The sequence below is a fragment of the Aspergillus viridinutans genome, assembly GCF_018404265.1.
Source record: "Aspergillus viridinutans IFM 47045 DNA, scaffold_2, whole genome shotgun sequence".
Classification (NCBI taxonomy): domain Eukaryota; kingdom Fungi; phylum Ascomycota; class Eurotiomycetes; order Eurotiales; family Aspergillaceae; genus Aspergillus; species Aspergillus viridinutans.
Genome location: NW_025091218.1, coordinates 1,216,287 through 1,243,850, shown reverse-complemented (window position 1 = coordinate 1,243,850; position 27,564 = coordinate 1,216,287). Strand labels below are relative to the sequence as shown.

General features: G+C 40.4%; 5 protein-coding genes across 5 annotated transcripts; 3 read left to right on the top strand and 2 right to left on the bottom strand.

The window, feature by feature from the left end:
• Positions 1-34: 34 nt before the first annotated feature.
• Positions 35-2,511, top strand: Aspvir_004018 (uncharacterized protein; the record flags this gene model as incomplete). The annotated part of the gene is made up of 3 exons (XM_043267256.1): positions 35-132; positions 214-341; positions 407-2,511. 3 exons carry the CDS (start codon positions 35-37, stop codon positions 2,509-2,511), a joined length of 2,331 nt encoding a protein of 776 aa, XP_043123191.1.
• A 1,246-nt stretch (positions 2,512-3,757) lies between these two features.
• Positions 3,758-4,538, top strand: Aspvir_004017 (uncharacterized protein; the record flags this gene model as incomplete). Its single annotated transcript, XM_043267255.1, has 2 exons — positions 3,758-3,805; positions 3,867-4,538. 2 exons carry the CDS (start codon positions 3,758-3,760, stop codon positions 4,536-4,538), a joined length of 720 nt encoding a protein of 239 aa, XP_043123190.1.
• A 6,728-nt stretch (positions 4,539-11,266) lies between these two features.
• Positions 11,267-15,570, bottom strand: Aspvir_004016 (putative SNF2 family helicase; the record flags this gene model as incomplete). Its single annotated transcript, XM_043267254.1, has 13 exons — positions 11,267-11,641; positions 11,701-11,877; positions 11,941-12,860; positions 12,921-13,116; positions 13,170-13,257; positions 13,313-13,412; positions 13,466-13,623; positions 13,676-13,795; positions 13,852-13,939; positions 13,995-14,079; positions 14,127-14,147; positions 14,199-14,934; positions 14,984-15,570. The coding sequence occupies 13 exons, from the start codon at positions 15,568-15,570 to the stop codon at positions 11,267-11,269; spliced, it is 3,651 nt and encodes a 1,216-aa protein (XP_043123189.1).
• A 950-nt stretch (positions 15,571-16,520) lies between these two features.
• Positions 16,521-19,587, bottom strand: Aspvir_004015 (MCM DNA helicase complex subunit MCM6; the record flags this gene model as incomplete). Its single annotated transcript, XM_043267253.1, has 4 exons — positions 16,521-16,640; positions 16,709-17,686; positions 17,747-17,882; positions 17,948-19,587. 4 exons carry the CDS (start codon positions 19,585-19,587, stop codon positions 16,521-16,523), a joined length of 2,874 nt encoding a protein of 957 aa, XP_043123188.1.
• Positions 19,588-20,446: 859 nt separating this feature from the next.
• Positions 20,447-22,246, top strand: Aspvir_004014 (uncharacterized protein; the record flags this gene model as incomplete). Its single annotated transcript, XM_043267252.1, has 3 exons — positions 20,447-20,534; positions 20,610-20,944; positions 21,080-22,246. 3 exons carry the CDS (start codon positions 20,447-20,449, stop codon positions 22,244-22,246), a joined length of 1,590 nt encoding a protein of 529 aa, XP_043123187.1.
• Positions 22,247-27,564: the final 5,318 nt, after the last annotated feature.

The following is a 27,564-nucleotide window of genomic DNA, read 5'->3' as shown; positions in this document are numbered from 1 at the left end:
CTCTGATCTTCATATCACACACACTGCCATCCTTATGGCGCGACGTTACCAGATCGATGAGCTGCTATGGCTGCGCTCATCGCCTCTGGTCACTAAGCCTACAAATCTACCACCGGTAGAAGAATGGATGGGGTAAGAACAATATCGCTCGCTTCCAGTGACCGTGCTTATCTCGCTCGCTCCCATGATACTGACGAGTTCCCTCATTATCAGCCCGATCCCTGACCCAACAACGCAACGAAAACCTACAAATTCTAGAGACCCCACGAATCCAAACGAAACAACGCCTAGAAGACCAAGCCTATTCGAGAATCGCCATATCTCGAGAAACTCAAATTCAGGTAAATGACGCCATTGTCCACCTTTTCATATGCCGAGACTCGCTAACCCGGGGCTGTTGTTGAAGAAGATATTGTTCTCGGACCTCCCAAAACTGCTTTCGCATCTGCGTCTCGCATATCCGGTAGCAAAGGCTCGATAGATTTCACGGACCGTCCCTCCCGTCAGGTCGAGTCTGATGAGCCATCAAACGATCGCTTCAATCTGCGAGACAAGTTCTTCAAGGACAGGGAAGCCGGAGATAGAGACTTTGATCGCCGTGATGGTAAACCAACGCCGTTCAACAGTCGTCGTGGGGAAAGAGAAGAATGGAACAACGGACGACCGCGTCGTACCTTTGGCCAAGAGGATCAAGACAGAAAACCCAGACGCAATGTAGAATTCGACCGTTGGAACCGTGACCAGAGGGAGCAGACTCTTGAGCGAGGAGTGAGAGAGAAAGAAGGACAATTTACTCCTAGGAAAGATGGTACGCCGGGTCGAGCTAGACATGAAGGAAGCTGGTTCCGTGATGACAACGCCCAAGACGGTCCAGAAACGGAAGACGAGAAAGTCTCAGTACGGAACAGAGATTGGCGCCGAGATAGACATGGTGCAGATCGTGACTGGAGTCGGGGAGCCAAGTTTGAACAGGACCCTGAGTGGATGGACACGAATGACAGAGATGAGTCGCGTAAGGTGCATACGCAAGAAGATTTTGAGCGCTGGAAAGAGCGAATGAAGGCCGGCTCTTCGCAAGCACAAGTGGAGGAGAAGAAAGAAGCTCCCTCCGAATCGGTTGCCAGCGGACCTGCGCAGCCTGCGCACCCCGCGCAACCCGAACACCGACCCACGGATGGCGAAATATTCAGTAGCAACGGTGCGCCTTTCCAGTCGGATTCGGCGATGGAGCGTTTCTTTGGACTCCTAGGTGATGCGAAACCCGCTCAGGAGGTCGTCACACCCACCCCCGTGGAAATACCTAGCAAGAAAGAGCCAGCACCGGGAAAGCCTGGAAAGTCGTCTCGATTTGCCGGGTTGTTTAGTCCGCCTCCAGGGAGCCCAGCGAAGGAATCGGAGCACCAATTTGGAACCAGATCACCAGCTCCCCAACTTTCAACCAATGATGCGGATCAAGAAGGGTTCCAGCGCATCTTGCAAATGCTTGGAGGAAGCAAATCGCGCAATGCGACACCCCAAATCGACAGTGCACAGGCCCCTCGCCCAACCATGGTGCAAGCCGATTCAGCTCTAAGTGCTCTTTCTTCTCCTTCTAAGGACTCGGTGAAACGGCCAGAATACATGGCGATGCCGGATGCCCACGCTCACAGCACGCCTCCCACAATCCAAGAAAACATACACGCACACGACTCCCCTTTCAAGGACTCTCAGCCTCGCGACAGAGAGCATCTTCTTCGTTTAATGCAACAGGTTAGAGTGAGTCCGGTCGCTCCACAACCTCACGGACTTCACGGTCAACCTCAAAGTGCCGGTTTAGCACCTGGTCTAATGAATGTGCCGGAAGTATTGTCCCGCCCCCCGGGCATCCCGTCTGCTCAGAAAGGACACAATTTCTTGGATGACCCCGCAATTGCCAACATGCAGAGACCAGAGGCTGATCAGCTTCGGAGAAGACCTGCCAATGGTCCGCCCATGGGTTACTTTGATGAGGTCCCATTTCCCCAAGGCGGACATATGCCAATCACCCCAGGTGCCTCCAGGCCTCCTCAAGGGCAGGGCCATCCTGGCATGGGTATTCAGCGACCACCGGGCTTTGAGCATCTTCCACCTCCAGGATGGAATGGTCCTCAGATGCCTCCGCAGCAGGGTGGCGGCCCCAGCCCCTTAGTTCCTCCTCCTCCCGGCATTCCAACCCCTACACGAGGTGTCAACCCGAACTTCATGATGCCGCCTATGCATAGCAATGTTCCTCCTCCCAATGAACGCCAACTTTTCCCACGCGGTGCGGGCGGCCCCCTCCCACCAGGGATGATGCCCCCTCCTGGTTACATGAACGTCCCCCCGCCATCCGCTTTCCCGCCTATGCCCCATAATAGTGACGCTATTCTGGGACTTGGTCATGGTGGACAGGGCCCTTTTGAGGGTAACCCCGGTCCACAAGGACCTCCTCCATCCTCCAGACATCTTTTGGACATGTTTGGCCAAGTTGGTGGCCCAGGGCAGTTCAGGTAGACGAGTACGGCGCAGACAAACCATGCCTCAAGCGTGCGCAGGCTGGAATTCCTGATGTCATGATACCCCTTTGCTGGAGCATTTTGAGTTGGTTTTGTTGTTTGTTTGCAATTTCTTAGCTAACTTATGCTGTTTTTTAACCCCGTTTCACTCTTATGCCTCGCAAAGGGGGTATTATGGTCTCACTGGAATGGCTTTGCTCCAATGCTGCGAGGATATTGTTCGGGTATGACTTTTGACGAGGCGGTCGTCCTCTCAACTTCAGTCTCTCGAGGATCGTATCTGTCATGGCAATAGTGATCGTGATTGTGATCGTGATTGTGATCTACTCCTGCTAGTTAGCTTATGAATCTCGATCAACTACATGGACGGTCAGCTTCTACCCAAGGTGTTGTGATCTAGGAAACTGTGTAATATCTATCCTTAAGTATGAGGAGTGTTCTTGAGACTTGGTAACTTGTCGCTCCCGGTAGTATCTTCTGTCAGTTGTTTAGTCTACAGTCAAGGACAAACCACCGAGGAGAAAGGGTTTAGCTAAACATGTCTCCTGCTTGAACCCGCTAAACTTCTCCCTTCTCTGGCTCTGAATCGCCTCCAATCGGTTTGTCACCCAAGCTATGAAAGATGTACTTTGAACTCTTGAATCTGCTCTAAACATCAGACCAATGGATCATGGTGTGTGAAGTGCTGCACTCTATCGCAGGGTCCGGACATCTTTACTCCACCCTCTTACTCTCTCTACTAGTCTTCTCAGTCATGTTTACAAGCTCGCATCCTACCATCTCCTAGATCAACTCTCGCATCTCTTCTTTGTCTCCTCAGTATCGAAGTAAGTACTTCAAACAGCGTTCTGGCTCGAGAGCCTTACGCTAGACCGTCCACTCCGTCCACTCCGTCCACACTGATTGAATACACAAGTCGGTTCTTGCATTTTAACCAAAAGTTGTCTGCTCTTTGATGCTATCATGCCATGTATGATCCAACAGAATAATCTTCCTTCGAGTCGGGTACGTCGCAGCTGGGATATCTCCTGATTCCTTTTAAGGCCCGCACAGCGGTCGACTACAGCAGTCACCTCCCCTCAACTTGCAAGATTCCTGACACATAGCACTCTATCCTTTCTTCTTTCATGGCTAAAATCCTGGAAAGCGACAGTGTATAGTCTGCGGACATGAAACTCCTCATCATTGAGCCTTTTTCTGCGAGACAGCTAACTTGCCATTTCTTGCAGACACCTTCACACACCATGATGGACGAAATAGACTTTGAGCTCTGCCTGAATGTAGATCAAGTGGTGAGTCAATGATAGGTATTCATGATATCAGGATCATACTGCTAACAAGCAAATGACACAGACGACTGCCTTCGGCCGTGAGAAGAGAAATCGTTACCCTATACACAATAATACAAACAGCACTACATCACGAATTCGAACATACGAGGAGCTCAGAGATAGCACTGCAGATGAGAGCGCGATAACCCCTATTCCACCGGCCAAGCGAGCGAGGATATCGCAATCCGAAGTTTCCTACCAGACACAATTCGCGAACGCAAGTCATCAGGGCACAGGGATGCTGCTGGGTTCTAGTCAGGTTTTCAATCATCATACCGGTTTCTTCAACTTTCAAAGCTATCAGCAAGGTCCTGTCGATGCGAACGGCGTCTTGCCTGCTGTGCCTCGCCGAGCTATGAGCGAAGAGACGGACATAGACATGATGTATATGGGGAGTGAAACGGAGACAGAGGTTGAGACAGAGGCGCCTCCTGAGAGGTTCCATGGTCAGTGCCCGATTCATTCGTTTAGTACTTGGTCAAATCCAGCTTTTAGTGGAGGGCTTGGAAACTTCCCTTCGCAGCGCAACAATTCGACAAACATGTTTCCCATCTACGAGGATCCGGTGGATATGGAGATTGAGGGTGTCTTCTGCGGAGAGGATTGGTACTCCTCTCCCGACGAAGACAAGGAAAATGTTGAGAATGGCCATGAGCAGGGTAGTCAATCAATCAATCAATCAAAGTTCTATTAACCTAATTCAGCTTTACTATAAGAATGTAAGCTATGTAGGCGCTTCACTAGTTAAAGCAAGAACCTGGTATCTAAATGCCTAATTTAATGTTTTGTAGTTTTCTTCCTAAAAGGCAGTCCTATAGAAAAGGAAATATAGTGCTTATAATAAAATAGGAAATAATTACTAAGATATAGCTAAAGTTAAAAAGCTCCCTTCCCCTTCCTCTACTACTATTCTATTACTATTTCTACTGTGTTTATTACCTTATCTTACTTCTCTATATTATTAATTCCTTATGTACTTACTTTCTCTACCTAGTTAATTTAGTTCTAGGCCTATTTAATACTTTATACCTAGTGTCTTCCACACCTATCCCATGGCCATTAGGCCTATCTATTCTTAGCCTAGAGGCAGCTCTGATGTTAGCTCTACCTATTAGAACTAACCTAGCAGGCCTATTTAATAAATAAATTTAATGAGGTAGCAGCTCACCTGCAGGTCTAATACTAATATATTATAATTAGTCCCCTGGATTCCCTTATCAGCTAGCTTATCCAGTATTATCTTTCTAATATCTATATATTATAAATACTGTAGAAGAATATGCTAGGGTGTCTGTAAGCCTTCTCTATACTTATAGTAGTTATAGTCTTTCACCTTAATCTTGTAGAGGAAGTGGTTTAAGCTGATCCTCTATATATATATCTATATTAATATTAATATATGTAGCTTATTAAGGCCTTAATACAGCTTTAATATTACCTTTCTAGATATCTTAACCAGCTACTATATTAGCTTAACCCCCCTTTCTTACTCCTAAAGCTTCCTCTAGTAATCCCTAATATATTATTAGATCTCTTATTTAGCTGCAGCAGCTAATTAGATTATCTTTTTACTAGTTCTAACTAAGCTTAATTTAACCTCTAGACCCTGCAGTGCTGCCTCTCTAGTAGTCTTATCTATAGTCTTATTCCCTTTTAATACTCTAATATACGCTGGGATCTAGTAGATAATAATATTAAGGTTTAGAGAGGCCTATATAACATCATATATCTACTAGATAATATATTAACCTAATAGTTATCTAGGGTTACTTACAGCCTGGATTACTACTTAGCTATTAATAAATATTATCACCTTCTGGGAGTTCTGGCTAGTATTCTAGCTATTACTCTAGCTACCCTCTAGAGCTATCCTAATCCTATAAAGCTCTGCTATATATACTATTATATCTCTTTCTATCCCTAGATATTATTATTTAATAACTCCTACTTAAGTATTAACTATAGATACTCCTACTAGTCCTTCTAGTCTACTCCTATCTATAAACTATATATTTTATTCTATAGTATCCTTATATATCTTATTATGTTCTTCTTTAGCTGCCTCTTAGCTACTAATAATATACTTAATAGGTATCTCCCATAGTACTAAGACCTATGCCTTTTATAACTCCTACTCTTAGTTAGGTCCTAATACTAATACTAACCCTACTATCTTACTCTATTTAAGTACTTCTAGGGGTGTCTATCCCCTCTATCTTATTTCCTTTATATCCCTCTATTTAAGCAGTCCTTCTGGATATGCTTAAGTTAGCCTAGTTTAGATATAGATAGCTATTTCCTTAATTATCTATTATATCTATAGTTAGATTAGTAGTAGATAAAGTTCTATATTAAGTACTACTATAGCAGTGCTTTTAAAGGCCCTACTAATTAGAATTACTACTTATCTCTAGATCTTTATATATTTATTTATAATCTTATTAAATTTATAAGTAGGGATTTATCTACTTACTAGGCTATACTATACTACCACCCTATAGAGCAGCTATAGGATGACTACAGCCTGGTAGACCCTCTATATAGCTATTAGTAATATCCCCTAGGTTAAGTCTATAATACTTTTCAGTACCTCTAGACTAGCATTAGCCTTAGCCAGTGCCTTTATCCTGTGGGTTAAGAAGCTAAGGCTTTTATTAAGCTAGATCCCTAGATACTATGCTAATTCTGTTAGCTTAATAGTTAGATTAGTCTCTAGATATCATACACCTATCTAGTCATTCCCTACTAGCTCCTCTAGTATTTCCTATATATTATTTAGTTCTATATATACCTTATTATCTTCTTTCTCCTCCTCTAATTTAGGATTCTTGAAATAAATGAGCTTAAATTTATCTAGGGTAAACTTTAATATATATTAAGATACCTACTTATCTACCTTAATAAGTACTACCTCCAGTAGCTTTATATTATTTATATATAAGTCTGATTTAGCTAAGATAGCTATATTATCTACCTAGCTAAATACCCTAGTTAAGCCTGTTCTTTTATACCTTATCATGGTGTGTAGTAGTAGTGAGTTAAATATAAGGTATAAAATTAGTAATAGTAGTAATCCTTATAGGATACTAGTTAGTATTAAGAATAGATTACTTATATATTCTAGTATTTAGAGTCTAGTATATTAATTATTAAGAAATAACTATAGCTATGCTGCTAGCCACTCTAATCCTATTTTCTTAATATTATAGATTAGTTAGGTATAGGAGATATTATTAAATACCCCTAATATATCTTAGAGTAGTATTATAACCTTCTTACCCTTCCCCTACACTTAATAGACTCTGTCTATAATTATTTAAATAATATAGTCTATAGAAACACCTTTCCTACCCCCTAGGTATCCCTTAGGGAATAGTCTATACTTCTCTATAGCCTATACTACTCTATTAGTAATAATTAATTCTAATACCTTCCCTAGCATGTTAAGCAGCACTACTAGTCAGTATAATTTAGGTATATAGTAGTTATATAGGCTAGGCTTCCTTAACACTACTATAACTAATATCTAGAAGTATGCCAGATTATAACTAACACAGATATATATATTAAATATATATATTAGTACCTTAATAAATACTAGTATAGTCACCAGTATATACCAAACCTAGTTTAGGATAGTATCTACTCCTAGAGCCTTATCTAAAGGTGCTCTTTTAATTGCTTTTATAATCTTATACAGGGTAATATTAGGTATATTAATTAGTTTAGGGTATCTTATATTTATATTAATATTACTTAAATCTGCTAGCAGTAGCTCTAGGAAGAAGATCTTCCTAAATACCTCTATCTTCTTTTCTATAGTGTCTGCCTGGCCATCTAGTATTAGTATAACTTCTATTATCTACTATCTTATCTATACCTATCTAGCTAAGTGCTAGAGCCCCCTTAGGCCCTTTTCCACCACATTCTAGACCTGCTTTTAATAGCTCTGGTACAGAGCTTAGGCTATAATTCATGCTTTTTAGTTTCTAGATAGCCTATACTTATTCCAGGCGCTCTCTATCCTTCTCTTATTAAATATTCTATATAATTACCTCATTACTTTAATTGCCTATCAGTACTTAGGGGTAAAGGCAGGATTCAACCATTTACTTAGCCTTACCTATAGGGTTGATTTAGCTATTACCTATTAGACAACCTCTATCAGATAGTCAGTTATATGGTTGATTTAGTCTACTGTATCTAGTTAGTATTTAGTTATTAGTAAATTAGCACTAATAAACACCTGAAGCTTCTTCTCATCTATAGCCTTCCAGTTCTGTTATTTCTGCTATTCTAGGGGTGGTGTATATATATTAATTAATATTCTAATTAGTAAATAGTCTAAATCTGCATGGCATTCTAGGGCAAGCTCACATGCAACCATTCAGCTGGTCAGTCTTTAGGATCTAAAGACTAGGTTAATTATGGTCTAGGAGCTATTTTTATCTTATGTAATTATTCCTAGTTTAATCTATAGGTCTAAGAGTTTCCTATTAGTTAGTTCTAAAAGTTCCTCTACTATAGTATCTTAAATAGCATCCTTACTACCCTACACTAGGTAGTGGAGGTTGAAGTTGCCTATTATAAGAGTCTTACTATTCTATTATCCTATTAAATAGACAGTTAATTGGCTTGTTATTAGGTTATTTAATTAGCTAGTTGTGGATGGTATTAACTAGTCTAGTTATTCTATTATATTAGTGCTAAGTTTATTATATATATTAAAAATATGTAGTTCTCCTTATTAGTACTAAATAGTAAATTCTTATATATCTTTTAAATATGCTGTGTACTTCCACCTTTAAGGGTTAAGTAGATATAAGATAAACAGACATACCCATATCTATTCCCTGCTAGTCTTAGCAGCTATTAGGTATAGGAGCTGGTATGACTACTTCACTAGATAGTATGTTATATTATTATTATATAGGTTAATCCATAGTTCCTATATAGTAATGATATTAGCTTCAAGGATGTGCTTATCCCTCAAAAACTAAGCTATTACTATATCTTTTAACTAGTTCATATTATATTAAATGATATAAAGTAGCCTTCTAATTATTATATTACTTTAGTAGTTATATCCTTAGCCTTTTAGCTAGTAAGTGTCTTAGTATTATGCTTTCTCCTAACTAACCCTTTAGATGCTAAAGAGCTATTTATATCTATCTCTAAGAGTAGTTAGTAGTTACTCCTATTAATAGCTATTATATTAGTAGGTTCTTTATCTAAGTCTTTATAAATTAATATCCCTCTCTATCTAGCTATAAGCCTATTCCTTAGCTCCTTTCTTATATTTAGCTTCTCCACAGCTGGCATGCTAGCCTGAAGGATCTATTTCATCTATTTAGGTATTATTCTTATAGTTAGTTATATTAATATAATATAGCTTCTTATTAATTATCTTAGTCTAATACTACTTATACTGCTGGCTTCTATTCCTCTCTCTAACTAACTAGTGGTCACTAGTTCTATATTTAGGTAACTAATAACTTCCTAGAAGAGGGATATACTAGCTCCTAAACCCTTACTTACTTAGCTTAATACTGTTCCCTTATTTAGCTTAGAGCTAGTTATATTAGTGGTTATTTCTTAATTTAACTATCCCATATTAGGCATATTAGTTAGTATAGTAGTTAAAAGCCCTAAGCTACTACTTATAGAGCCTTCTATAACTTATGTAAGGGACCCCTTATTAGTTATATAGGTAGGAATATAGTAATATCTTAGGTAGTGCCTAAGTATATTTTCTACCCTCTTAACCTTCTACTAATAGAGCTTATAGCTCTTTAACTATATAGGATATACACCTCTATAGTTAGTATACTTACAGCTTAATTAGTCCTACTTATATATACAGACCTGAATCTAATGCTATCTAGTATAATAAGGATAGGTAGTTTTATTAGGACAGGTACTTCCTATATAGCTATATTTCTAATAGTTATAATATTAATAAAAGTAAGCTGCTTAATTATATAGTTCTATATTTAGAAGATTTAAGTCCTAGACAGTTCCTATATTAATAATCTAATTAGTAATTTATAGCTTATTAAATTTAATTATAATTAAGGATAGTTTCTTCTCCAGTAGCCCTGCTAGCTATCCTATATAGAGAATCTCTATATCCTCACCCTATAGGCCCTTATTCTCCACTTTTAGCTATATAGTAATAGCCTCTTAATTAGCCCTATCCAAGAGGTTATCTATAGCCTTAATAGGGATACTATGTACCACTACTCCCTATAATAGTATCTAGATTATAGTAGTAGGCCAGACTCCCCTAACCTAGTTTTAATAGAGACAGGTGACCTCTGCTTCCTTAGTAAAGTAGAGGCTTAAGCTTAGATTACCTAACTTAAGTTAATGCACTGTAATAAACTATATTATACTAAGTATAGACTAATTAAGGGTGCTTATATATACCTTATTACATGCCTATTAGGCCTTTTACCTAATATTAATAGGAGTAAGGGCCCTAAACCTTTTAATTCCTGCTGCATTACCTAATTTAACTATAATTTTATAGTTATAGCTAAGTTCAGAGGGCGTGGCCCCTTAGGAGCTATTAGAGCTATAATTTAACTAATAGTATAACAGCAGAGGTATATGATATATAGCTTCAGTGAAGGATCTAACTCTTTCTAATAGTAATTAATTCTTAGTATTAGTTCTGATCACATGGATGTCTTTCTTAAGGTTAAGTATTACCTTAATCATAGTGTCTTCCACTATCTTCTATAGGCCACCACCTAATAGGTCTGTAAGAAAGACTTCTGTAGTGGCTTTAGTATTCTTAATAAACTTAATAACTATCTCTAGGACCCTGACCTTCTGTTCCTTAATGTATGTGAGTAGCTGCTTTGTGTTATAGTTTATGGCCAAGACACATTATTGTGGCTGGTGTAGCCTATTCCTATAACTATCTAATAATATTAGCTAGTCTCGCTTCGACGCCATCGCTTTAATACTAATAAAATTAGTATCAAACAATAGCGGCTGAAGTTACAAGTAACTGGGCAAATTTTAGGCCTAAATAGGCATGGTTTAGGTGCGCAATTTTCAAAAATTTGTTCTTCGCCAAAGTTATTGTTTTTATGAGCAGGGTAGTAGTGTTTTGCAGGAGATGGATTCGAACTCTGTTGCGGTCTATCAACGGGGGTGATAGATTCATGAGTTACGATGCGGAATGATCTTATGTGGAAGGCAAATGTTGCCGTAATGATATTGTTTGATATCCGTTATGTGTTAGGTATGCAGACGAGAACTGAACTAATAATCAAAATCTCATATGCTAGCAATATGTGGAATCCCGAAATAACCAAAGAAAAGACCGATAGATAGCGCCAAAACCAGGCGAATAATATCCCATAAGCGCATTCCGTTCATCTTGGAGCATTGCGTCTCAAGCACTCGGAACTAAGTTGAAGAGCCAATGCCTGTATCGCCTGTATCGCCTATATCGCGTTCTTTGCCCTTGGATCGTTTCGCAGTACCTTGCTGGTTGCCTTTGTTGCCTTTGTTGCCTTTGTTGCCTTTGTCGGCTTGTTTCCCCTTGCGGTGCACCTCCACTCTGATGCCACCGTTCTCTTGCACCTCGATTTCTGCGAACATTTCAAGAAGGTCAATAATAGTGTCTCGTTTCTGCAATGCTTCTTCACCAATAGTGCTGTTGATTTTCGCCGACTTCTTCATTTGTAGCTGGAGGATGTAGTCGTCAATAGTGTTCTGGACGATGACTTTGACAATCTCCACCACTTTCTCTTGCCCTATTCGGTACAGTCGACAGAACGCCTGAGATAATTACCGTTAGAAAGATATTCAACGATTGTCCCCGATCAACGGATGCATACCTGCTGCTGCATGGCTTCATTCCACCAGAGATCCACAAGGATACATTTGTTGGCCATGGACATGTCGAGCCCTGTACCACCGGCCATGAGGCTTGCAATCATGAGTTTCACTTCTCGATTCTCCCTGAACTCATTCATACTCAAGTCGCGAGCTCCAATTGACATCTTTCCCGTCAACTATCTTGATGTTAGTGCGCCCTGAAGACAGCTCATTGAAAATTGAAATAGCAAGGCACTTACACGACAGTGCGCCCAGCCTTCCTTGGTACATATGAAGGAAAAAATCCGAACGAAGTCAAGAAATTGAGTGAAAACAACAATTTTGGCATCTGGATCTTCTCGAATCCAATTAGCGACCAATTCCCGAACCTTATCAACCTTTGCCCCAGGCATTCCCCCTTGAGTGGCAGAAATCCAATCTAGCTCCTCGTCTTCATGCTGCTGCTCGTCATCCGTTTGCCTCATCCGTGATCGTTGTGCGGCGGTTGCGAACATCCGACTGCCAAACAATCTGCTTGATTGTTTCCGAGAAGATGGCTTGGCTTTCCTGGTGTTGTTCTGAGTCGAATTGGAAGTAGCTGATGGCTCATCGAGTACAATGGTTTCGGCAGTGCCGCAATATGCAGCCTCCGCGATAGGGTTGTTACATATTTGACATGTTGGCTTCCCATCCGCAGAAGCGAGACTATTTTTGAGAATAAAATAGCATTCTTCGCAATACAGGTGCATGCAGCTGGTGATGATTGGGCCTATTGGAGTTAGCTCGCAGTGTGGGCAGCTGGTTCTTCTCAATCGCTCGTCCCATTGCCCGTTCTCGTGAAGCTCCGTAGTGAACTTGTGGAACTGTTTGACAAGCTCTTCTCTGTCTCCGTTAAGCTCATTCCCCGTCTGGCTCGGATCTTCGTTTTCTGGCGGTGCGGCGGGCAGAGAAACTCCTTTCTTCAAAGTGATAAACCATTTTGTTATCTGAGTTGAAGGATGGTCAGGATCTCTTGTTTCTCTTGCAATTTCGACAAGATCTCTCATAAGAGACGAGGTCAATAGCCGCTTGACAAGATCTTGAGTTGTGAGCAAATGACTAGAGATCATTCTCAGTTTCAAGATCATGGTGAGAAAGCACCGACACTGTGCGAGATACGGATTCGTGTCATCGCTGAGACCTTCACCAAGAGATCGGTCAATTCATGCACGTGTCAAAGCAACAGGTCAATAACACGTACCATTGATATTTGAAATGAATTGCTCGAGGACCTCGTCGTAAATCCTTCTTTCTACATCACAGAAATCTACCTTGATGACTGACTCGCCGATATCAGGTAGCTTGATGATAGGCAACGAGAAGAGTCGACTGGAATGTGTCCGACGGAGGAGATATGTTCGACATAGGTTCCGAAGGCGCTGCTGGGCTTCGTCGTCCTGTCGCATAATTGTCAGAGGTCAATAGGGTAACAATGAGGGGGCGCTTATACCTCACAATAGCGTTTCACGAACTGGCTGTAATCATTCGTGTCCGGATACTCCAGGAAATCGAAATGCGGATAGAACTCGGTGATGAAGCTGCAGTCGCTTATTAGCCCTCCGGTATCTCGATGTAAGAAGCAGGAATGCTTACTTAGGCACGGGCGTTCCACTCAAAATCCATTTGTGATGGCCAGTGAGAGCACGGACGGCGATTGACGTAGAGGCAAGATGGTTCTTGATCGAATGTCCCTCTGAGTAGATACAGTCAGTTACAAATGAAAGCTTGGTATTTTCAGAAGCTTACCATCGAGAATGATCCTCAAGAACTTGATCTGATGTAATGGCCCGATTTCTTTGGCATAAAGTTCCTCCCACATCTCAACGATCTTCTTTTCATCGAGAACCTCACCTCTGCGCTTTAACTGCGGATACGAGCGTCTGACCTCGTCGTATGTCGTAATTCTGGTCATCAAATGAGTTAGTCGTTAGGGAAGCGTGCCACAGTATAACTTACATGACACTGAACTTCTGCAGACTTTGAATAACGTCGACGCTACGCATTCTGCTCTGAGCACAGTATATAAGGACGTCACCAACAGCGTCCTTCTCGCAATGCTTGACGACTTGGCACTCCCTGTTCATATTATCAGGATATATTTCATGAAACAATACAGCACCGACAGGTCATACCAGTGCCCGACAAGGTGAGGTGGAACGACGATCAATGTCGTTTTGACGGGGTCGTCTGGGTCAACGCATCTTCCATCAACAATATTGGCTAGAGCGCAACAGTTAACATTTGCCACGCACGGAATTTGGCAAATGCTACTTACCTAAAGCCTGAATCGTTTTACCATAACCCATAACATCGCAAAGGAAGCCCCCATACGGAGGACTGGTCGAATTCTCCCGATCACGCTGTTGACATTAGTCGTCTTTCTCAATCTACCCTAGCATTTGCTTACCATGAACGCTACACCGAGAAGCTATGTCACGCGTTAGTTTGGATAATCGAAGCATGCTGAAGGTGTTCAAACCTGATGATGGAAGAGACTAGTCTTCATGCCCTTTATCCTCCACCCGCCCTTGCCATCAGATCTTGCTTTATTCCTGAACTTTGTTGTTGCATCGAGGATTGACTGCCTGTCGGACTTGGCCTGTTCCTGATCGGCAGAAGGGATGCTAGCGACAAGCTCAGCGAGGGCACTTTTCTTGTTTTTGGAATTAGATATTGGAATTGCCGGAAGTCCAGCATTCGCTTGAGCGTCTGCGATAATATCGGGATTGAGAAATGCGTTTAGGTCGAACTCCGGATCAAACAAACTTTTCTTGCTACCGTCTCCGCTTCCTGGTACATCTTCATCGCTGTCGTCTGCTTTTCGCTTTCGAGAGCGTTTCTTTCCGGAACCCTTCTTCCTCGTTACACGTCCTAAGGCAATGTCGAGACCTAACCGCATACTTCTGCGTCTTTCTGCAGCAGAGACCCTATTCTTCTGCTTTCGTGGGCCTTTTGAAGGTCGATTTGCAGATGCCATATCCGAGCGCTTACCAGTGTCTCCGGGTAATGGACCGACCGACGAGTCGAGCAGGTCATCGTCAGAGAAATCCGGAAAAGTCTCAAGGTTCTGTCCTGCCTGGAGTTGTTCCATAGCCTTCCGACTGGCAATCCTCTCCAGGCGCCGAGTCTCTTGCTGCTTTGCTTTTTCATACTGTACTGTTTCCTCGAGGCTCGGGTTCTCAAGGGTATTGTACCATGTCTCGATGATATCAAACCTACCACTGTCAGTCAAGTGAATATCAGCAACGCTACAATGTTGCTTACCCTGTAGAATCTTCTTCCTGGACCTCTGGCCATTCAGGCGCGACATTTTCGTCAACCGATCCCTGAACCCCTGTAACCGCAGGCGCGTCAGGGGCTTCAGAGAATTTCGATGATGAGGCCACCACAGGCTGTGGCTCATCCAGATTCATCAGATCCTCAACGACCGTCGCACCACTTGAAGTTTCAGTTGGTATCTGGTGTTGGTCCTGGGGCATGGCTGTAAGGGCAATGCTTTCGCTCACACTCCCATTCTGGGAAGCTACATATTGCCAAATTTGGTCAATCTGATTATCGTCAAGAGTATTGTCCGCCGGCTGGCTCACAAAAAGCTGATTATTCAAAGGAGCAGGTGCTGTGCAAGTTGTTGACGGAACAGGAGTCGAGGGAGGTGCTTCCGTATCTTTGGGGAGGGAAGTCGTAGGGACATTGTTCCGTAGAGCCAAAACGCTTAGCGCATAGAGGCCTTTCGATGCGGTCTGCTGTCGACGTGCATCAATATCCTCTAACTGAGAAAGGTCGATATCTAGTTCAGATGCTTCTGGTTCTGGCAACATATTGTCACTGCTTTGTGGAGGATCGAGATCCATGATTGCGAGTAAGGAGGAGATTCACAACGGAGGCTATTTGGAATAGACGATTAAGATAACCAAGGAAGGCCGATGATCAGAGCTCACGAAATGGCTTTCAACGGCTCCACTTCTGCGGTGCTTGGAGAAGATAGGTTTGGGAGGAGCACAGTTGCTGGTAGATGACAAACAGATTTGAGAGGAAGTGTAGTAAAGAGGCAAGTCTCGTGGTATATTGCGGAGAGCAAGGAAAGAAGATAGAAGACGGAGAAGATGATCGTCTGAATTAGGCTTTTATAGCCTGGAGGCTAGGTAGATGAGGCCAGTGTGATATGAAAACCGAGCATAAGGGTGAGGAGCGAATGAAAGGAGATGGGACGAGAGAATTGAAAGATATACTTCAGTAACAAGTGAGATCCAAGTAGATATCTGGTTTCAAACTTAATCTGAGTTTAGGGTGACCGGATGAGTAGTCTATAGAGTAGGAAGAGAAGGAGAGGCAGGGTATAAGCCCGACATGTGCTGGGACCGTTAGCTCGGATGAGGGTGAGGTCAAGGTGATAGCTGAAGTAAAGAGATAGAGAATGACTTGAGCGACCTCGTACAGAGCCCCGAAATGGAGAGCTAAAGGAAGATGATAATCCAAAGGCGGTTGATATGTGATGACAAGCCTCAACAAAGGAGACACCTGGCTGATAAAACGAATGTGATTTGTTGCCTATGGGTAAGAATCGCAGATTTGGATCCGATGTTGTATTGGAGAAATGGTAAGGCCGAACCCAGTAGAGCCCATACACCTTAACCATCAATCTAATGCCGAATATCAAAAGCAATCCCAGCCGAAAGAGAGAGAAAATCGAATAGTGGAAAATCAAACAGGTATCATCACTCATGACCATTTGCTCCATAGGTATGCCCGCCATATATATGATAATCCTTGACTCTGAAACCGAAGAAGAGAACACTACTGATTAAGCCTCTTCGTAGGCACAGTTAGGATGCAGCACATAGACTGTCCGTTGAACTTGCTCTTGCCGATCCCTATCAGCATCCACCAGACCCTCTCCTCGAATTGGCATGAGGATATTTTCCTGTTGTGCCGAAAATAGTCAGTAAAACAATGGGTGACAAAAATACTTGCTGTCGGTGAAGAACGAACCTTGACCATCCTTTTCAAGACTTTCCCTGCCAGGTCGCGCTCACGCTGTAGGTCTTCCTCGTTGTTCAGCTCAGACTCAATTTGCTCCAGGTACCAGACAATCAGATCTTCTTGCTCGACACCTTCGCCTGACCTCGATTCGTCCTCACTCACGCGGCGAACAAACAGATTCAAGATCTKCATGTACTTGTCGTATGTGATCTTGGTCTTCTGACGCGGTTGTGCTTCCGCATGATCACGCATGGGACTGTCACCTTCCCTGTCCCGATCAGCCATCTCGTGATCCTCTTCAGCAGCTCCTCCATTCGCATGAGTGCCTTCATCGTCGTCAACTTCAACATCATCCTTTTCGACGGTGACGATACTCTGGCGTAGGAGGTCATAGGCCTCGCGTACAAAGCTCGGGACGATCTCCTCTACGCAGTTGGCCTTGGCGACAGCCTCGGAGAGACGAACCAAAGACTCGAGTTGACGGACTGTGATCCGATATGAAGAGCGGCCAATGCCTCCTTGAGCGTCGTTTGCTCGCAGCTCTTTGTACTTCTCAACAAGCAAAGCCTTAGCTTCTTCCGTGAACACGGGTCTGAACGTTCGCGCAAACCGAATGTAGCGCTGCAACTGCTCCGTGCTCAGTTCTGGCTGGACGGCCTCGTCACGGTTCATGTGCACGTTGACGATGTGGTCAGCCAAATTACGATCCACTGTTTCATTCGGCTCATCTCGAATCACAAAGAACAAGTCGAATCTGCTCATGATAGGAGCACTGAAGTTGAGGTTTGCGCGCAATGTAGCCTTCGGGTTGTAACGACCACCAACAGGATTAGCAGCTGCAAGAATCGACGCACGAGCATTGAGCGTAGTGTGAATGCCCGCTTTGGCAATAGAGATAGTTTGTTGTTCCATTGCTTCATGGATGGCAACTTGATCGCTGATGTCCATCTTGTCAAACTCGTCGATAGCGCAGATACCGCCTCCGTTCTATTGTGTGTCATTGAGTCAGCATAGGAATAGCGTGTGGACAGCGGGGGCGCGACGTACAGCAAGCATCAGAGCACCGGCTTCAATAGTAAATTCGCCAGTCTCGGCATCTTTGACGACAGATGCGGTCAGACCGGCTGCAGATGATGCCTTGCCACTAGTATAAACAGCGCGAGGATGCAAAGAACAGATGTACCTGGAAAGAACAGGTCAGAACGTCCAAATGGCACAGAGAGTGCGTTGGCATGGTTGAAAGCTTACTTTAAGAACTGACTCTTGCTTGTCGAAGGATCACCAACAATGCAGATATTGAGATCACCACGCAATTGCATGTTCTCCTGTTCCGTATGTTTGCTGACACCTCCAATCAATTGCAGAAGCAACCCCTTCTTGATCTGCCGGTGACCGTAGATCATAGGGGCGATTGAATCTACCAATCGAGAGTAGATATACTCAGAGTGAACCAGATTCTTCAAGTCCTGCACTTCGTACGGAGTGAAACTCTGAAGGAGAGCCTCCTGGGCTTTGTCCTCGTCGAGTTCGGGTTCATTATTTTGGTTCAATGAAGCCAGGATGTTGTGGGATTGGCCGTTCAACTGCTGATTCGACTGATGGCCAGGAGTTGTTGTGTCAGGTGTGACCATACAGGCAAGGAATGCCAGTCGATAGGTCAAGTCTCTGACGCCTAGAGACTTGAGACCAGTGACACCTCCGCCGACATCGCCACTCCGAAAAGCCCCGTTATCGCGAACAGCCTCCGGTCGCACACCTGGAAGTCCTAATTGACTGACATCAGGAATTACGATCAGTGTACCAGTGAAGATGCAACGTTCACCAGCCTTGGCACGGTCGACCATCTCACCGCGCAAGATCACATCCATGGTGCGGGGCATGCTCCCGGTTGGAATTTCGTGCGATGACTCCTGCAGTTTCACCTTTTGCCAGTCGACAAATGTGCTCTTTCCAATATCCAGGCGCCATCCAGAGCGGTTCATGCAAATGTCGTTTGGGCACTGTGTTGGCTCGGTGTATCGGAAGGTCTGTTCCACATTCGAGACAACCGATTTGCACTGCTCACAAACGAAGGTCCCAAGAGAGAGCTCAGGCCGGATCTCAGATGTCCGAGTGACGGTACCGGAAATAGAGAGCAGCTTTCCGATTTGGGAGGTACGGAGTTGGCGCAGTCTAGAGACCAAAGGCAGGTTGTAGAATGCCAAAGAAAACAGCTTGTCAGTCTGCTGATGGCGGGTTTTCTCGCGCATATTCCGCTCCAAGTCAGGGTTTTCAGTCACACTTGCATTAGCGGCCATCATGGATGAGCTAGCCTGGGATGAGGCACTGCTGGCTTGACGATGAGAGACGAAGTATTCAGGTTCATATTTTGCAATTAAATTGTGAAGGGCTCTTGTTAGGAAGGGTTGGAATCGAAAGTATTGGTTGGCAATCGCATCCGCCAGAATCTGGTTATTGAGAGAAGTCAAGTGGGTAAAATCGACATAGAGGGTTGAAAGCTCGAATTTCTTCATGCCGTGGATTTGTGCGATATAATATTTGTCACTCAGTATCTCCGACGACGGAGGAGGCGCCGACAACGACGGTTCCTCCACATAGGTCTCAAGCAGTTCCTCAAAGGCCTGCTGTACTTTCTCTCCAGCCAAATCGACCACTGGGGGAGGCCCAGGAAGATAGGGATTGCGAAGTCGACTTACAGTCGACCGGCTAGGGTTCACGACTTGGTCATCGGGGAAGCCGCCATGTATCTCGCTCAACGGGCCATTGCTCTCGGATGGCGGTTGTGGCCGAGAGCTGGGGAGGTGGTCTGAATGGAGCCTTTGATTGTCACGGGAGCCAGCTGTCGACCCCAATTCAGATTGAAGTACGGCATCAACAAGGGAGGACATTTTGGGCGAGAGCGGACGGCCAGAACAGGGCCGCTATGGGTAGGACAATTGCACAAATCGAGGAACGATTGAGTATTGTTATTTGATTGAATAGTTATTTGAAAAACAAGTCCTTTTTAAGTATCGTGACGTTGAGCAAGGCGTCCGATGAAAGCGTTGATAGCGTCAATAATAATTCCCTCGGAGTCTGACTTTCTTCCCTCAGAGATACGCGTCTAAGACGCGACGCGCAGCGGAGAAATAGATAATGCGATATCGACGCGTAAAGTGGTTTTTGTATGATTACATCAGCAGCTGTGCACGGATCTCTGACAAGCAGACTTATCTGTTGCCTATTCGGGCAATAGGTCCTGACTCCAACTCGGCCATAACCGTGGCGGATCCCAGCAGTTGGCATCCTTCGGCCAATAGCGCATCAGAACAACAATTATCTCGGTTTTTGACTTTCTGAGGAGCCAATCGAAATGTCGTCCCAGAATCAACTTGACTTTTCGGGGTCGGACTATCGGGGCTCTTTGTCGACCCTAGTCCCCTCTTACGACCCACTGCCCTGCTGGTCTCGCAACTCCTCTTAGTCTCCTCGTCGTCCATCATAAGAACGGGCAAGTCGGGGTCGACCCTTATCGTCGGGAGCTGATCATCGCCAGGCCGTCCCTATCCTCGACGACTAGATCGGCAAGGTTGTGATATCGCCTGAATTTTCGGAACCCGTGGTTATGGGATGACTCCTTTCAACATTATTGTTTTGTGGTGACGGTATCCCGGCAAAGTCCACAATCGCTATGCAGTCATAACATAATCCTTGCTTGTTAAGTACGTCAGTCGTCAGAAGAGTCTACTGCCACCTGCTAGCGTCGTAATGGCTGCCCACAGGCACGCTCTGCCCAATCTGTCGCAGTTTGCACCTCGAACTGGAGTGATTGACACCTCTTGCGAAAGCCAACCAAGTCAGTGCACCCCTCCAACTACAGATTTTGCTCGAAGTCTTCCGAGCTAGCTGACCTTGGCTTTGCCGTTGACAGTTCGCCCCAACGATGGGCTACAACCTTCTACGAAATCAAAGAGGCGGAGGCGTCTCTCGACAACAGAAGATCAGCCTGCGAAAGACAGGATATTCTTTTTTGTCGATTCGAATTCTTCATCGCGGGAAAAGCGGGCGTATGTCATGCGCCACCACGTCCAGGAAAAGCGAAGGCAGCGCAAACATTTACACCCCCACAACTCAGACGATAGAAGAAATAACCGACCCCTCCGGTATCTTCCATGGAAGCAGAAGACGAATGAAAAGGACGATCTCGACGGGACCGATGCAGTTCGAGGAATTGAAAGTGAGACGGTGTCTCACGGTAACGCCTTGGTACGTGGTCATCACTTCTGAGTTGATTGAGCGGATCGTGCATGATGTACAATGTTCCCATTTGAGGAATCCTCCACATGATATGTGTGTTGGTCTTCACAAACGAAAACGAGGACGCTAACGTAGGATGTCTAGATTCAGACACGCTTTTCCATGCCTAGACCCGCATTCAGTGCGTCTAACACACCACTTCTTACGTCGCCCGTTGCCTCGCTTGATACGTCCAGACAAGACCCTTTCCACAGTCTACCGATGGCCTGCTCAAAAGACGATCTTGAGTTGATTGATTGTTGGACAAACAAACTCACATACTGGTCTGGTCAAAACAAATACATTAAGGACCAGATTTTCCGCTCCGCCATGGTTCACCCATTACCTTTCCAAGCGGTCGTACTTGGCTATTGTGCCCGATGGAAGGCTCAAACTTACAACTTGAAGGATAGCCGACAAGTTCGAACTCATATTGGACAAGCCACGCGAAACATAGAAATGATCAGAAAAGGGTCGATGGATATTGAAGGAGACAATCTCGCCATGGCATTAACCGGATTGTCACTGCAAGAAGAAAGATTCGGTAGCCAGCAAAAGGCCCGAGAATATGCTGACCAGGCTGTCCAGATTCTTCGATCCCAGGGCGGGACTCGCAAAGGTGTCCAGGTATTCTTGCATTATGTGCTACTTGTCGCGATATCTCCACATCCAGCCGGCGACAAAGTCGGTCAACGGTGGCTGCTCACGTTTCTTCGCGCGGCCGAGGAAATGATGCATAAACACACATCAGCTGCGTACCTGTCGTCTGTTCCCCTGCGACGGGAGGCGTTTCAAATGGATGGCTTATTGTTCCCTTTGCTTTCCAGCGGGCCACGCCCATCACAAGTGCCGCAGACTTCGCGCCTATATGTGGTGCGGGATACGCCAAGCCAGGAGATCTGCCGTACTGCGGCACTCATCTATATTACGGCAGCTTTATGGGATTTCCAAGACTCGCCGAGTAAAACGAGTCGCTTCCTCAACTACATAATCACGGTTGTGAAGCAGCACCAGCTTGAACGTTATCCTGCATGCGAGACTCTGGTGTGGCTCTTATTGGAAGAAGGATATGAGTCAGATATGAGGGATCCCGAACGAGCATGGTCTACCGGCGAGCTATTGAAGACACACAAACAACTTCGGCCAGACCTACAATTCCAGTTCAATGAAATACTACTGAGCCTGTTAATGCTGACGCCGCCCGTGCGCGGTATTGATGCTTTTGAGGAGGAGCTCGACGCCGCTGCACCTGAAATTGTGGAGCAACTTTGAGACGCTGCACGCGATTTGTTGACGGAGCGGCTGGTCTTGGGTGATCTAACCTATACCCTATACCATTTTCCTAGTATATACCACTCTACTTTTCTAGACATGAAGTTTTACTTGCCTGGGGATGTGGGCTCGGGCTTGCAGGCAGCTGTGCTCATCCCATTTCGCCAATTTAACGACTTGAACAATTGCTCCGACTGTCTTGCCATTCTTAATTTTCATTCTACCATTCCATGTATTCTCAAATATCGTGCAAGCTGTATCTACAAGCCATTGCTGCTGCGCCACATATACCTGGGTTTTTGACCCGGCAATGCAAGGTTTGCTCAAAGAGGTACAGTGTGCGAGTCATCAGAATCTTTGAACAATGCTGCATGGAGTAACAAATCTTTCATACCACCTGTTGATGCGTGGGGCCACCTCATAGATGGTATAGAGTAATTGTCAGTGATGGCAGAAAGACCACAGTTATGCATGGCCTTTAGTTATAAAAGCATGGTCTTTCTGCACTATATGTTAGTGCCTTAAATATTCTAACCTGGCTATACCTAGTTTATTCTAGGGCTATTTCTCTATCAGAGATATTAGTGTACTTTTATATACTTAGTATATATAATAGATAAGTAGATAAAATATATAAAGTATAGGGTATAGCCTTATAGACTTATAATTTAATAGCTCTTTATTTATAAGAATTTATATAGTATTAGGAGTCCTACTATTTCTATCTCCTAGAATATTCTTAAGTATACTATATACTTAGAATATCTTAAATTAAGATATTACCTAAGGATATTAATTAGAATACCTTTATCTAATAGCCTAATAATAAAATAGAAGGTAACTTTATAGAGATAACTAAAAGTTATATTCTCTATATAAAATAAAACTTTTAGAAGTATTACTCCTTTCTCTTTCTATAAATATCTATGCTAATTCTATATTTATTCTAGATTTTTATCTAAGTTAGATCCTCTAAAGTATAAGTACTAGATTAAAAATATTATACTATAGCTTATTAAAGATTTCCTATACTAGTATCTAAATAATTATAATATAAAGTATTAGTCTAGTTTTTTTAATTATAGCTTAATACTTTAGGATCTTCTAATATAAAGAGATGGATAGCCTCTTCTTCTATAATCTTAGATATAAGATAATAAGGGTAGATTACTACCTATTAATATAAACTTCTAGAAATTAACTTAATTAGCTTATATGCACCACTCTTATTAATAAATATAAACTTAATTTAGGAGTAAAGATATAGCTACCTATTAATATTAATAACCTTCTATATAAGATATATGTCACACCCTGGGATCCGTCTCTGCTATTCTCTGCTAGTTAACTACTTTAGGAATGGGGTGATATAGTCCCTAGACTATATCTAATACTTGCCTAAGGCCTACCCTCTGTGGTAGCCTACTATATACTAACCTAGGTATATAGTAATATGTAATATAATAATCTAACTAAGATCTAATATAATCTAAAGATATAATAATCCTACCTAGGATTAAGGATAATAAGAATAATAATAGTAAAGATAGAAGTAAGGCCTATTAAGGATATATCCTTAATAGTAAAAGAGTATTTAATAAATTAGACTAGTAAACTTATACTTAAGTAAGTTATTTATATTAAATATAAAGAACTAAATTAAGATCTCTAGATATAATAATAAAAAATATCTTTATATATCTAGGGTTCCTCTATTAATATATATAGTAGATAGTAGATTAATATAATAATAGATAGTTAAGATACTAATATACCTTCTACTTTATATACCTATATACTATATTATGTAATAGGCTCTAACTAACTATTTAGTCTTTATCTTCCTAGTATATCTAATTATTTAAGAACTATTAAGTAATTAGATATCTATATCCTATAATTCTACCTATTATATCCACCCTAGGCTAGTATAGTTATATTAGTACTATAATATTACCTCCCTCTCTCCTAGTATTTTATCCTTAAAACTTTATTTATAAAGCTAGCCTGCCCTGAGGTAAGTGATGTATTTTCTTATTTTCTCTATTATATTTAATTATTATATTAAAGTATTATACTAATATAGTTCTTAAAAGTACTCCTAAGCTTCTCTATAATTATAACTAAGTTACTAGTTATATTTATTAGAAAGAGTATATTATTAAAAATAGTTTTATTATTTTATTCTCTTATGATTATTACACTTTATCTAGTAAAGATTATATAATAGATTAAACTTATTATTATTTAAAGTATGCATCTTATACTTATTAAGGCTGTGTATATAAAAAAGACTTTTATACTATAAAAGAGTAGGATATTCTAAAAAGTATTAAGAAAAAGATTACTTCTAAGCTTTCTATAGCTAATAATAAGTTAGAGCTTCTATACCTTGAGCTTTATTAACTATAAGAGTATTTAGAGAAAATCTAAAAAGAGTTAATAGATAATTAGTAAAAGATTATTAAGAAATAAAAGAGGATTACTAAGTTACTAGCTTACTATTTATAACTTTATAAATAATAAAAGTTTCTTAAAGAGCATGGTTTTAAAATATCTAAATATAATGCTAAGTTACTATAGATCTTAGATAAAAAGAAGTCTTCTAAGTAGCTTAATCCTATAGTTAATATTAATTAACTAGCTATAACTTCTGAAAATCCTTATTTTAGTTAGATAATTATAGAGATTAATTAACTACCTCCTTCCTTCTAGGAGAACTTTGATTTTTCTATAAGTAATATTACTAAATAAGTTAGTAGTAGTCTATTAGGTTCTTAATAGATTTCTATATATTTTCTAAGGTATTATAACCTTTCTACTTTATAAGGTAATATGGTTTTTCACTAACTTATTTATAGTCTAGGATTTATTTAACTTTATATTCCTATTCTGTATTATTATTAACTTCTATATTTTTAGTAATTTTTACATTTTCTGGTGCTAATTCTAATAATAAAATATAAAATACTAGATAAATCTGTAATATACTTTTTAATAGTTATAATTTATAATTAACTAGCCCTTTTTATTCTTTGATAATGAAGGGTCTAATTTTCTAATAGTCTAGTTTCTAACTTAATTATTTTATTTTAATATTTCTATAGAGTAGGTAAATTTTCTTCTTCTTTTCTAGGTCTAGAGTACTCCTATACTTCTTATTATAATATAATACTATTCTAAGGTTTATGAACTTAATATCTCTTAAAAGTTAAGTCCTTAAATAATTAATAGTATTTACTAAATCTATAGCTTTATCTACTATTAGTACTTTATTCTATAGTTCTCTAATTAATATAGGATTATACCTATAGTTAGTAAAGAATAGTGTTTCTCCTGTTATTAAGTAAATAATATTATTATATATAAACTATGCTATTAGTAGGTAAATTACCTAATTATCCTATTAGTAATTTATATAATATTATAGATATTACTTAACTATCTAGTTTACTTATTCTATCTGTCTATTAGCCTATAGATAATATATGGTTGTGAGTCTTTACTTAATTCTTATTAAATCTATTAATAATTACTAAAACTTTAATGTAAATAGCTTATCTCTGTCTAATATAATATATTATAGCATTCTATAGTTAATAATTATATATCCTATGAGTAAGCTTGCAAGCTGTGATACTATTATATTTATTATAATTAGGATTAAATAGATGAATTTTATAAATCTATTAGTAACTATTATTAGGTAATTATACCCTTTTAACTCTAGTAAAGGTCTAATAAAATTAATAGTAATCTATTTTTATAGCTTCTTTAGTGCCTCTAGTAATTACATCTTACTATAAGGTTAATATCTAGCTAGTTTATCTCTAATATAAGTTTTATAGTATTAAATATAGCCCTGTACCTTTCTTCTTATATTTAGAAAGTAATAATTCCTTAAGATAGCTTTAGCTATCTTCTTAGTTCCTATATATCTATATATTAGGTTATTATAATACTTTATAATAATCTTACTTCTTATATATTTAGGTATATAGATAAGTCCTTATAAGTAGATTAATCCTTATTTATTTATTATAAGATATTTATTATCTATAGAATTTTTAAGCATCTCCTAAATAATCCTATCTTTTTTTATTTCTTTAATAATTTTCTAAATTAATAGATCTTCCTTTAACTTAATAGTTACTATAAGTATATAGTAATTATATACTAATAATCTATCTTCTCTCTACTTTAGTATTACTAGTTTAATTATTTTTCCTTAAAGCTTATAATCTAGTTATTAGCTAAGTATATTAGCTTATCTATTTTCTATTCCTTTATAGTATATAATTCTAAAATTATACTGTGAAAGTGTCTTAGCCTATCTAGCTTAATATTATATTAATTCTTTTATTATTATAAAGAAGGTAAGGTTCTTATAATCTATCTTTATAGTAATAATATACTTTACTCCTTCTAGGTAGACTCTCTAGACTTTAAATACTACTACTATAGCTAGTAGTTCCTTATTATAGATATTATAGTTAAGTTCTGCTTAAATTAACTTTTATAAGTAGAATATTACTAGCTATAGTTTCCTATCCTCTCCTAGTTAAGTTATTCTTATTCTAACTATATAGTCTAATATATTAGTCTTAATTATTATTTCTTTTTCTAGATTATATTATACTAAGATTAGTGCCTTTATAATTCTTTCTTTAACTTTATAGAATACTTTATTATAATTCTTATTCTATTTAAACTCTTTTACTTTCTTAAGTAATGTAAAGAGTATATATATAATATATATATATTCTATAATAAATTATTAATAATAGTTAATAAGTCTAATAAACTATTAGACTTCCTTAATATTCTTTAGTTAAGGCTAATCTATAATTATCTTTACCTTATTCTGTTCTATATAGATTCCTTCTATAGATATCTAATATCCTAGAAACTTAGTTTCTTATATACTAAATTTATATTTCTTTAGTTTTAGCTTAATATTAGCTCCCTAGAGCTCCTTTAATACTATTCTAATATACTTTATATATTCTATCTCTTCTTAGTTAAAGACTAAGATATTATCTAAATAGACTATTATAAAGAGGTTATGGTACTTATATAATATTGTGATATCAACCAGCATGTATATGACTTCAGGGAAGTCTATCAGATATATGATGATATCTAGTAATTACTATTACTATTTACCTAGTTAGTTAGACCTTATATTCATTCTTAGCTTAGGTTAAACTATAAAAGATAGCTAGAATTCCTTAAAGTAAAGAAGATATATATAGGGTAGTTACTAGCCTACCTCCTACCCTTATACTCTTTAAAGACTCTATATCCTTAATAATAAT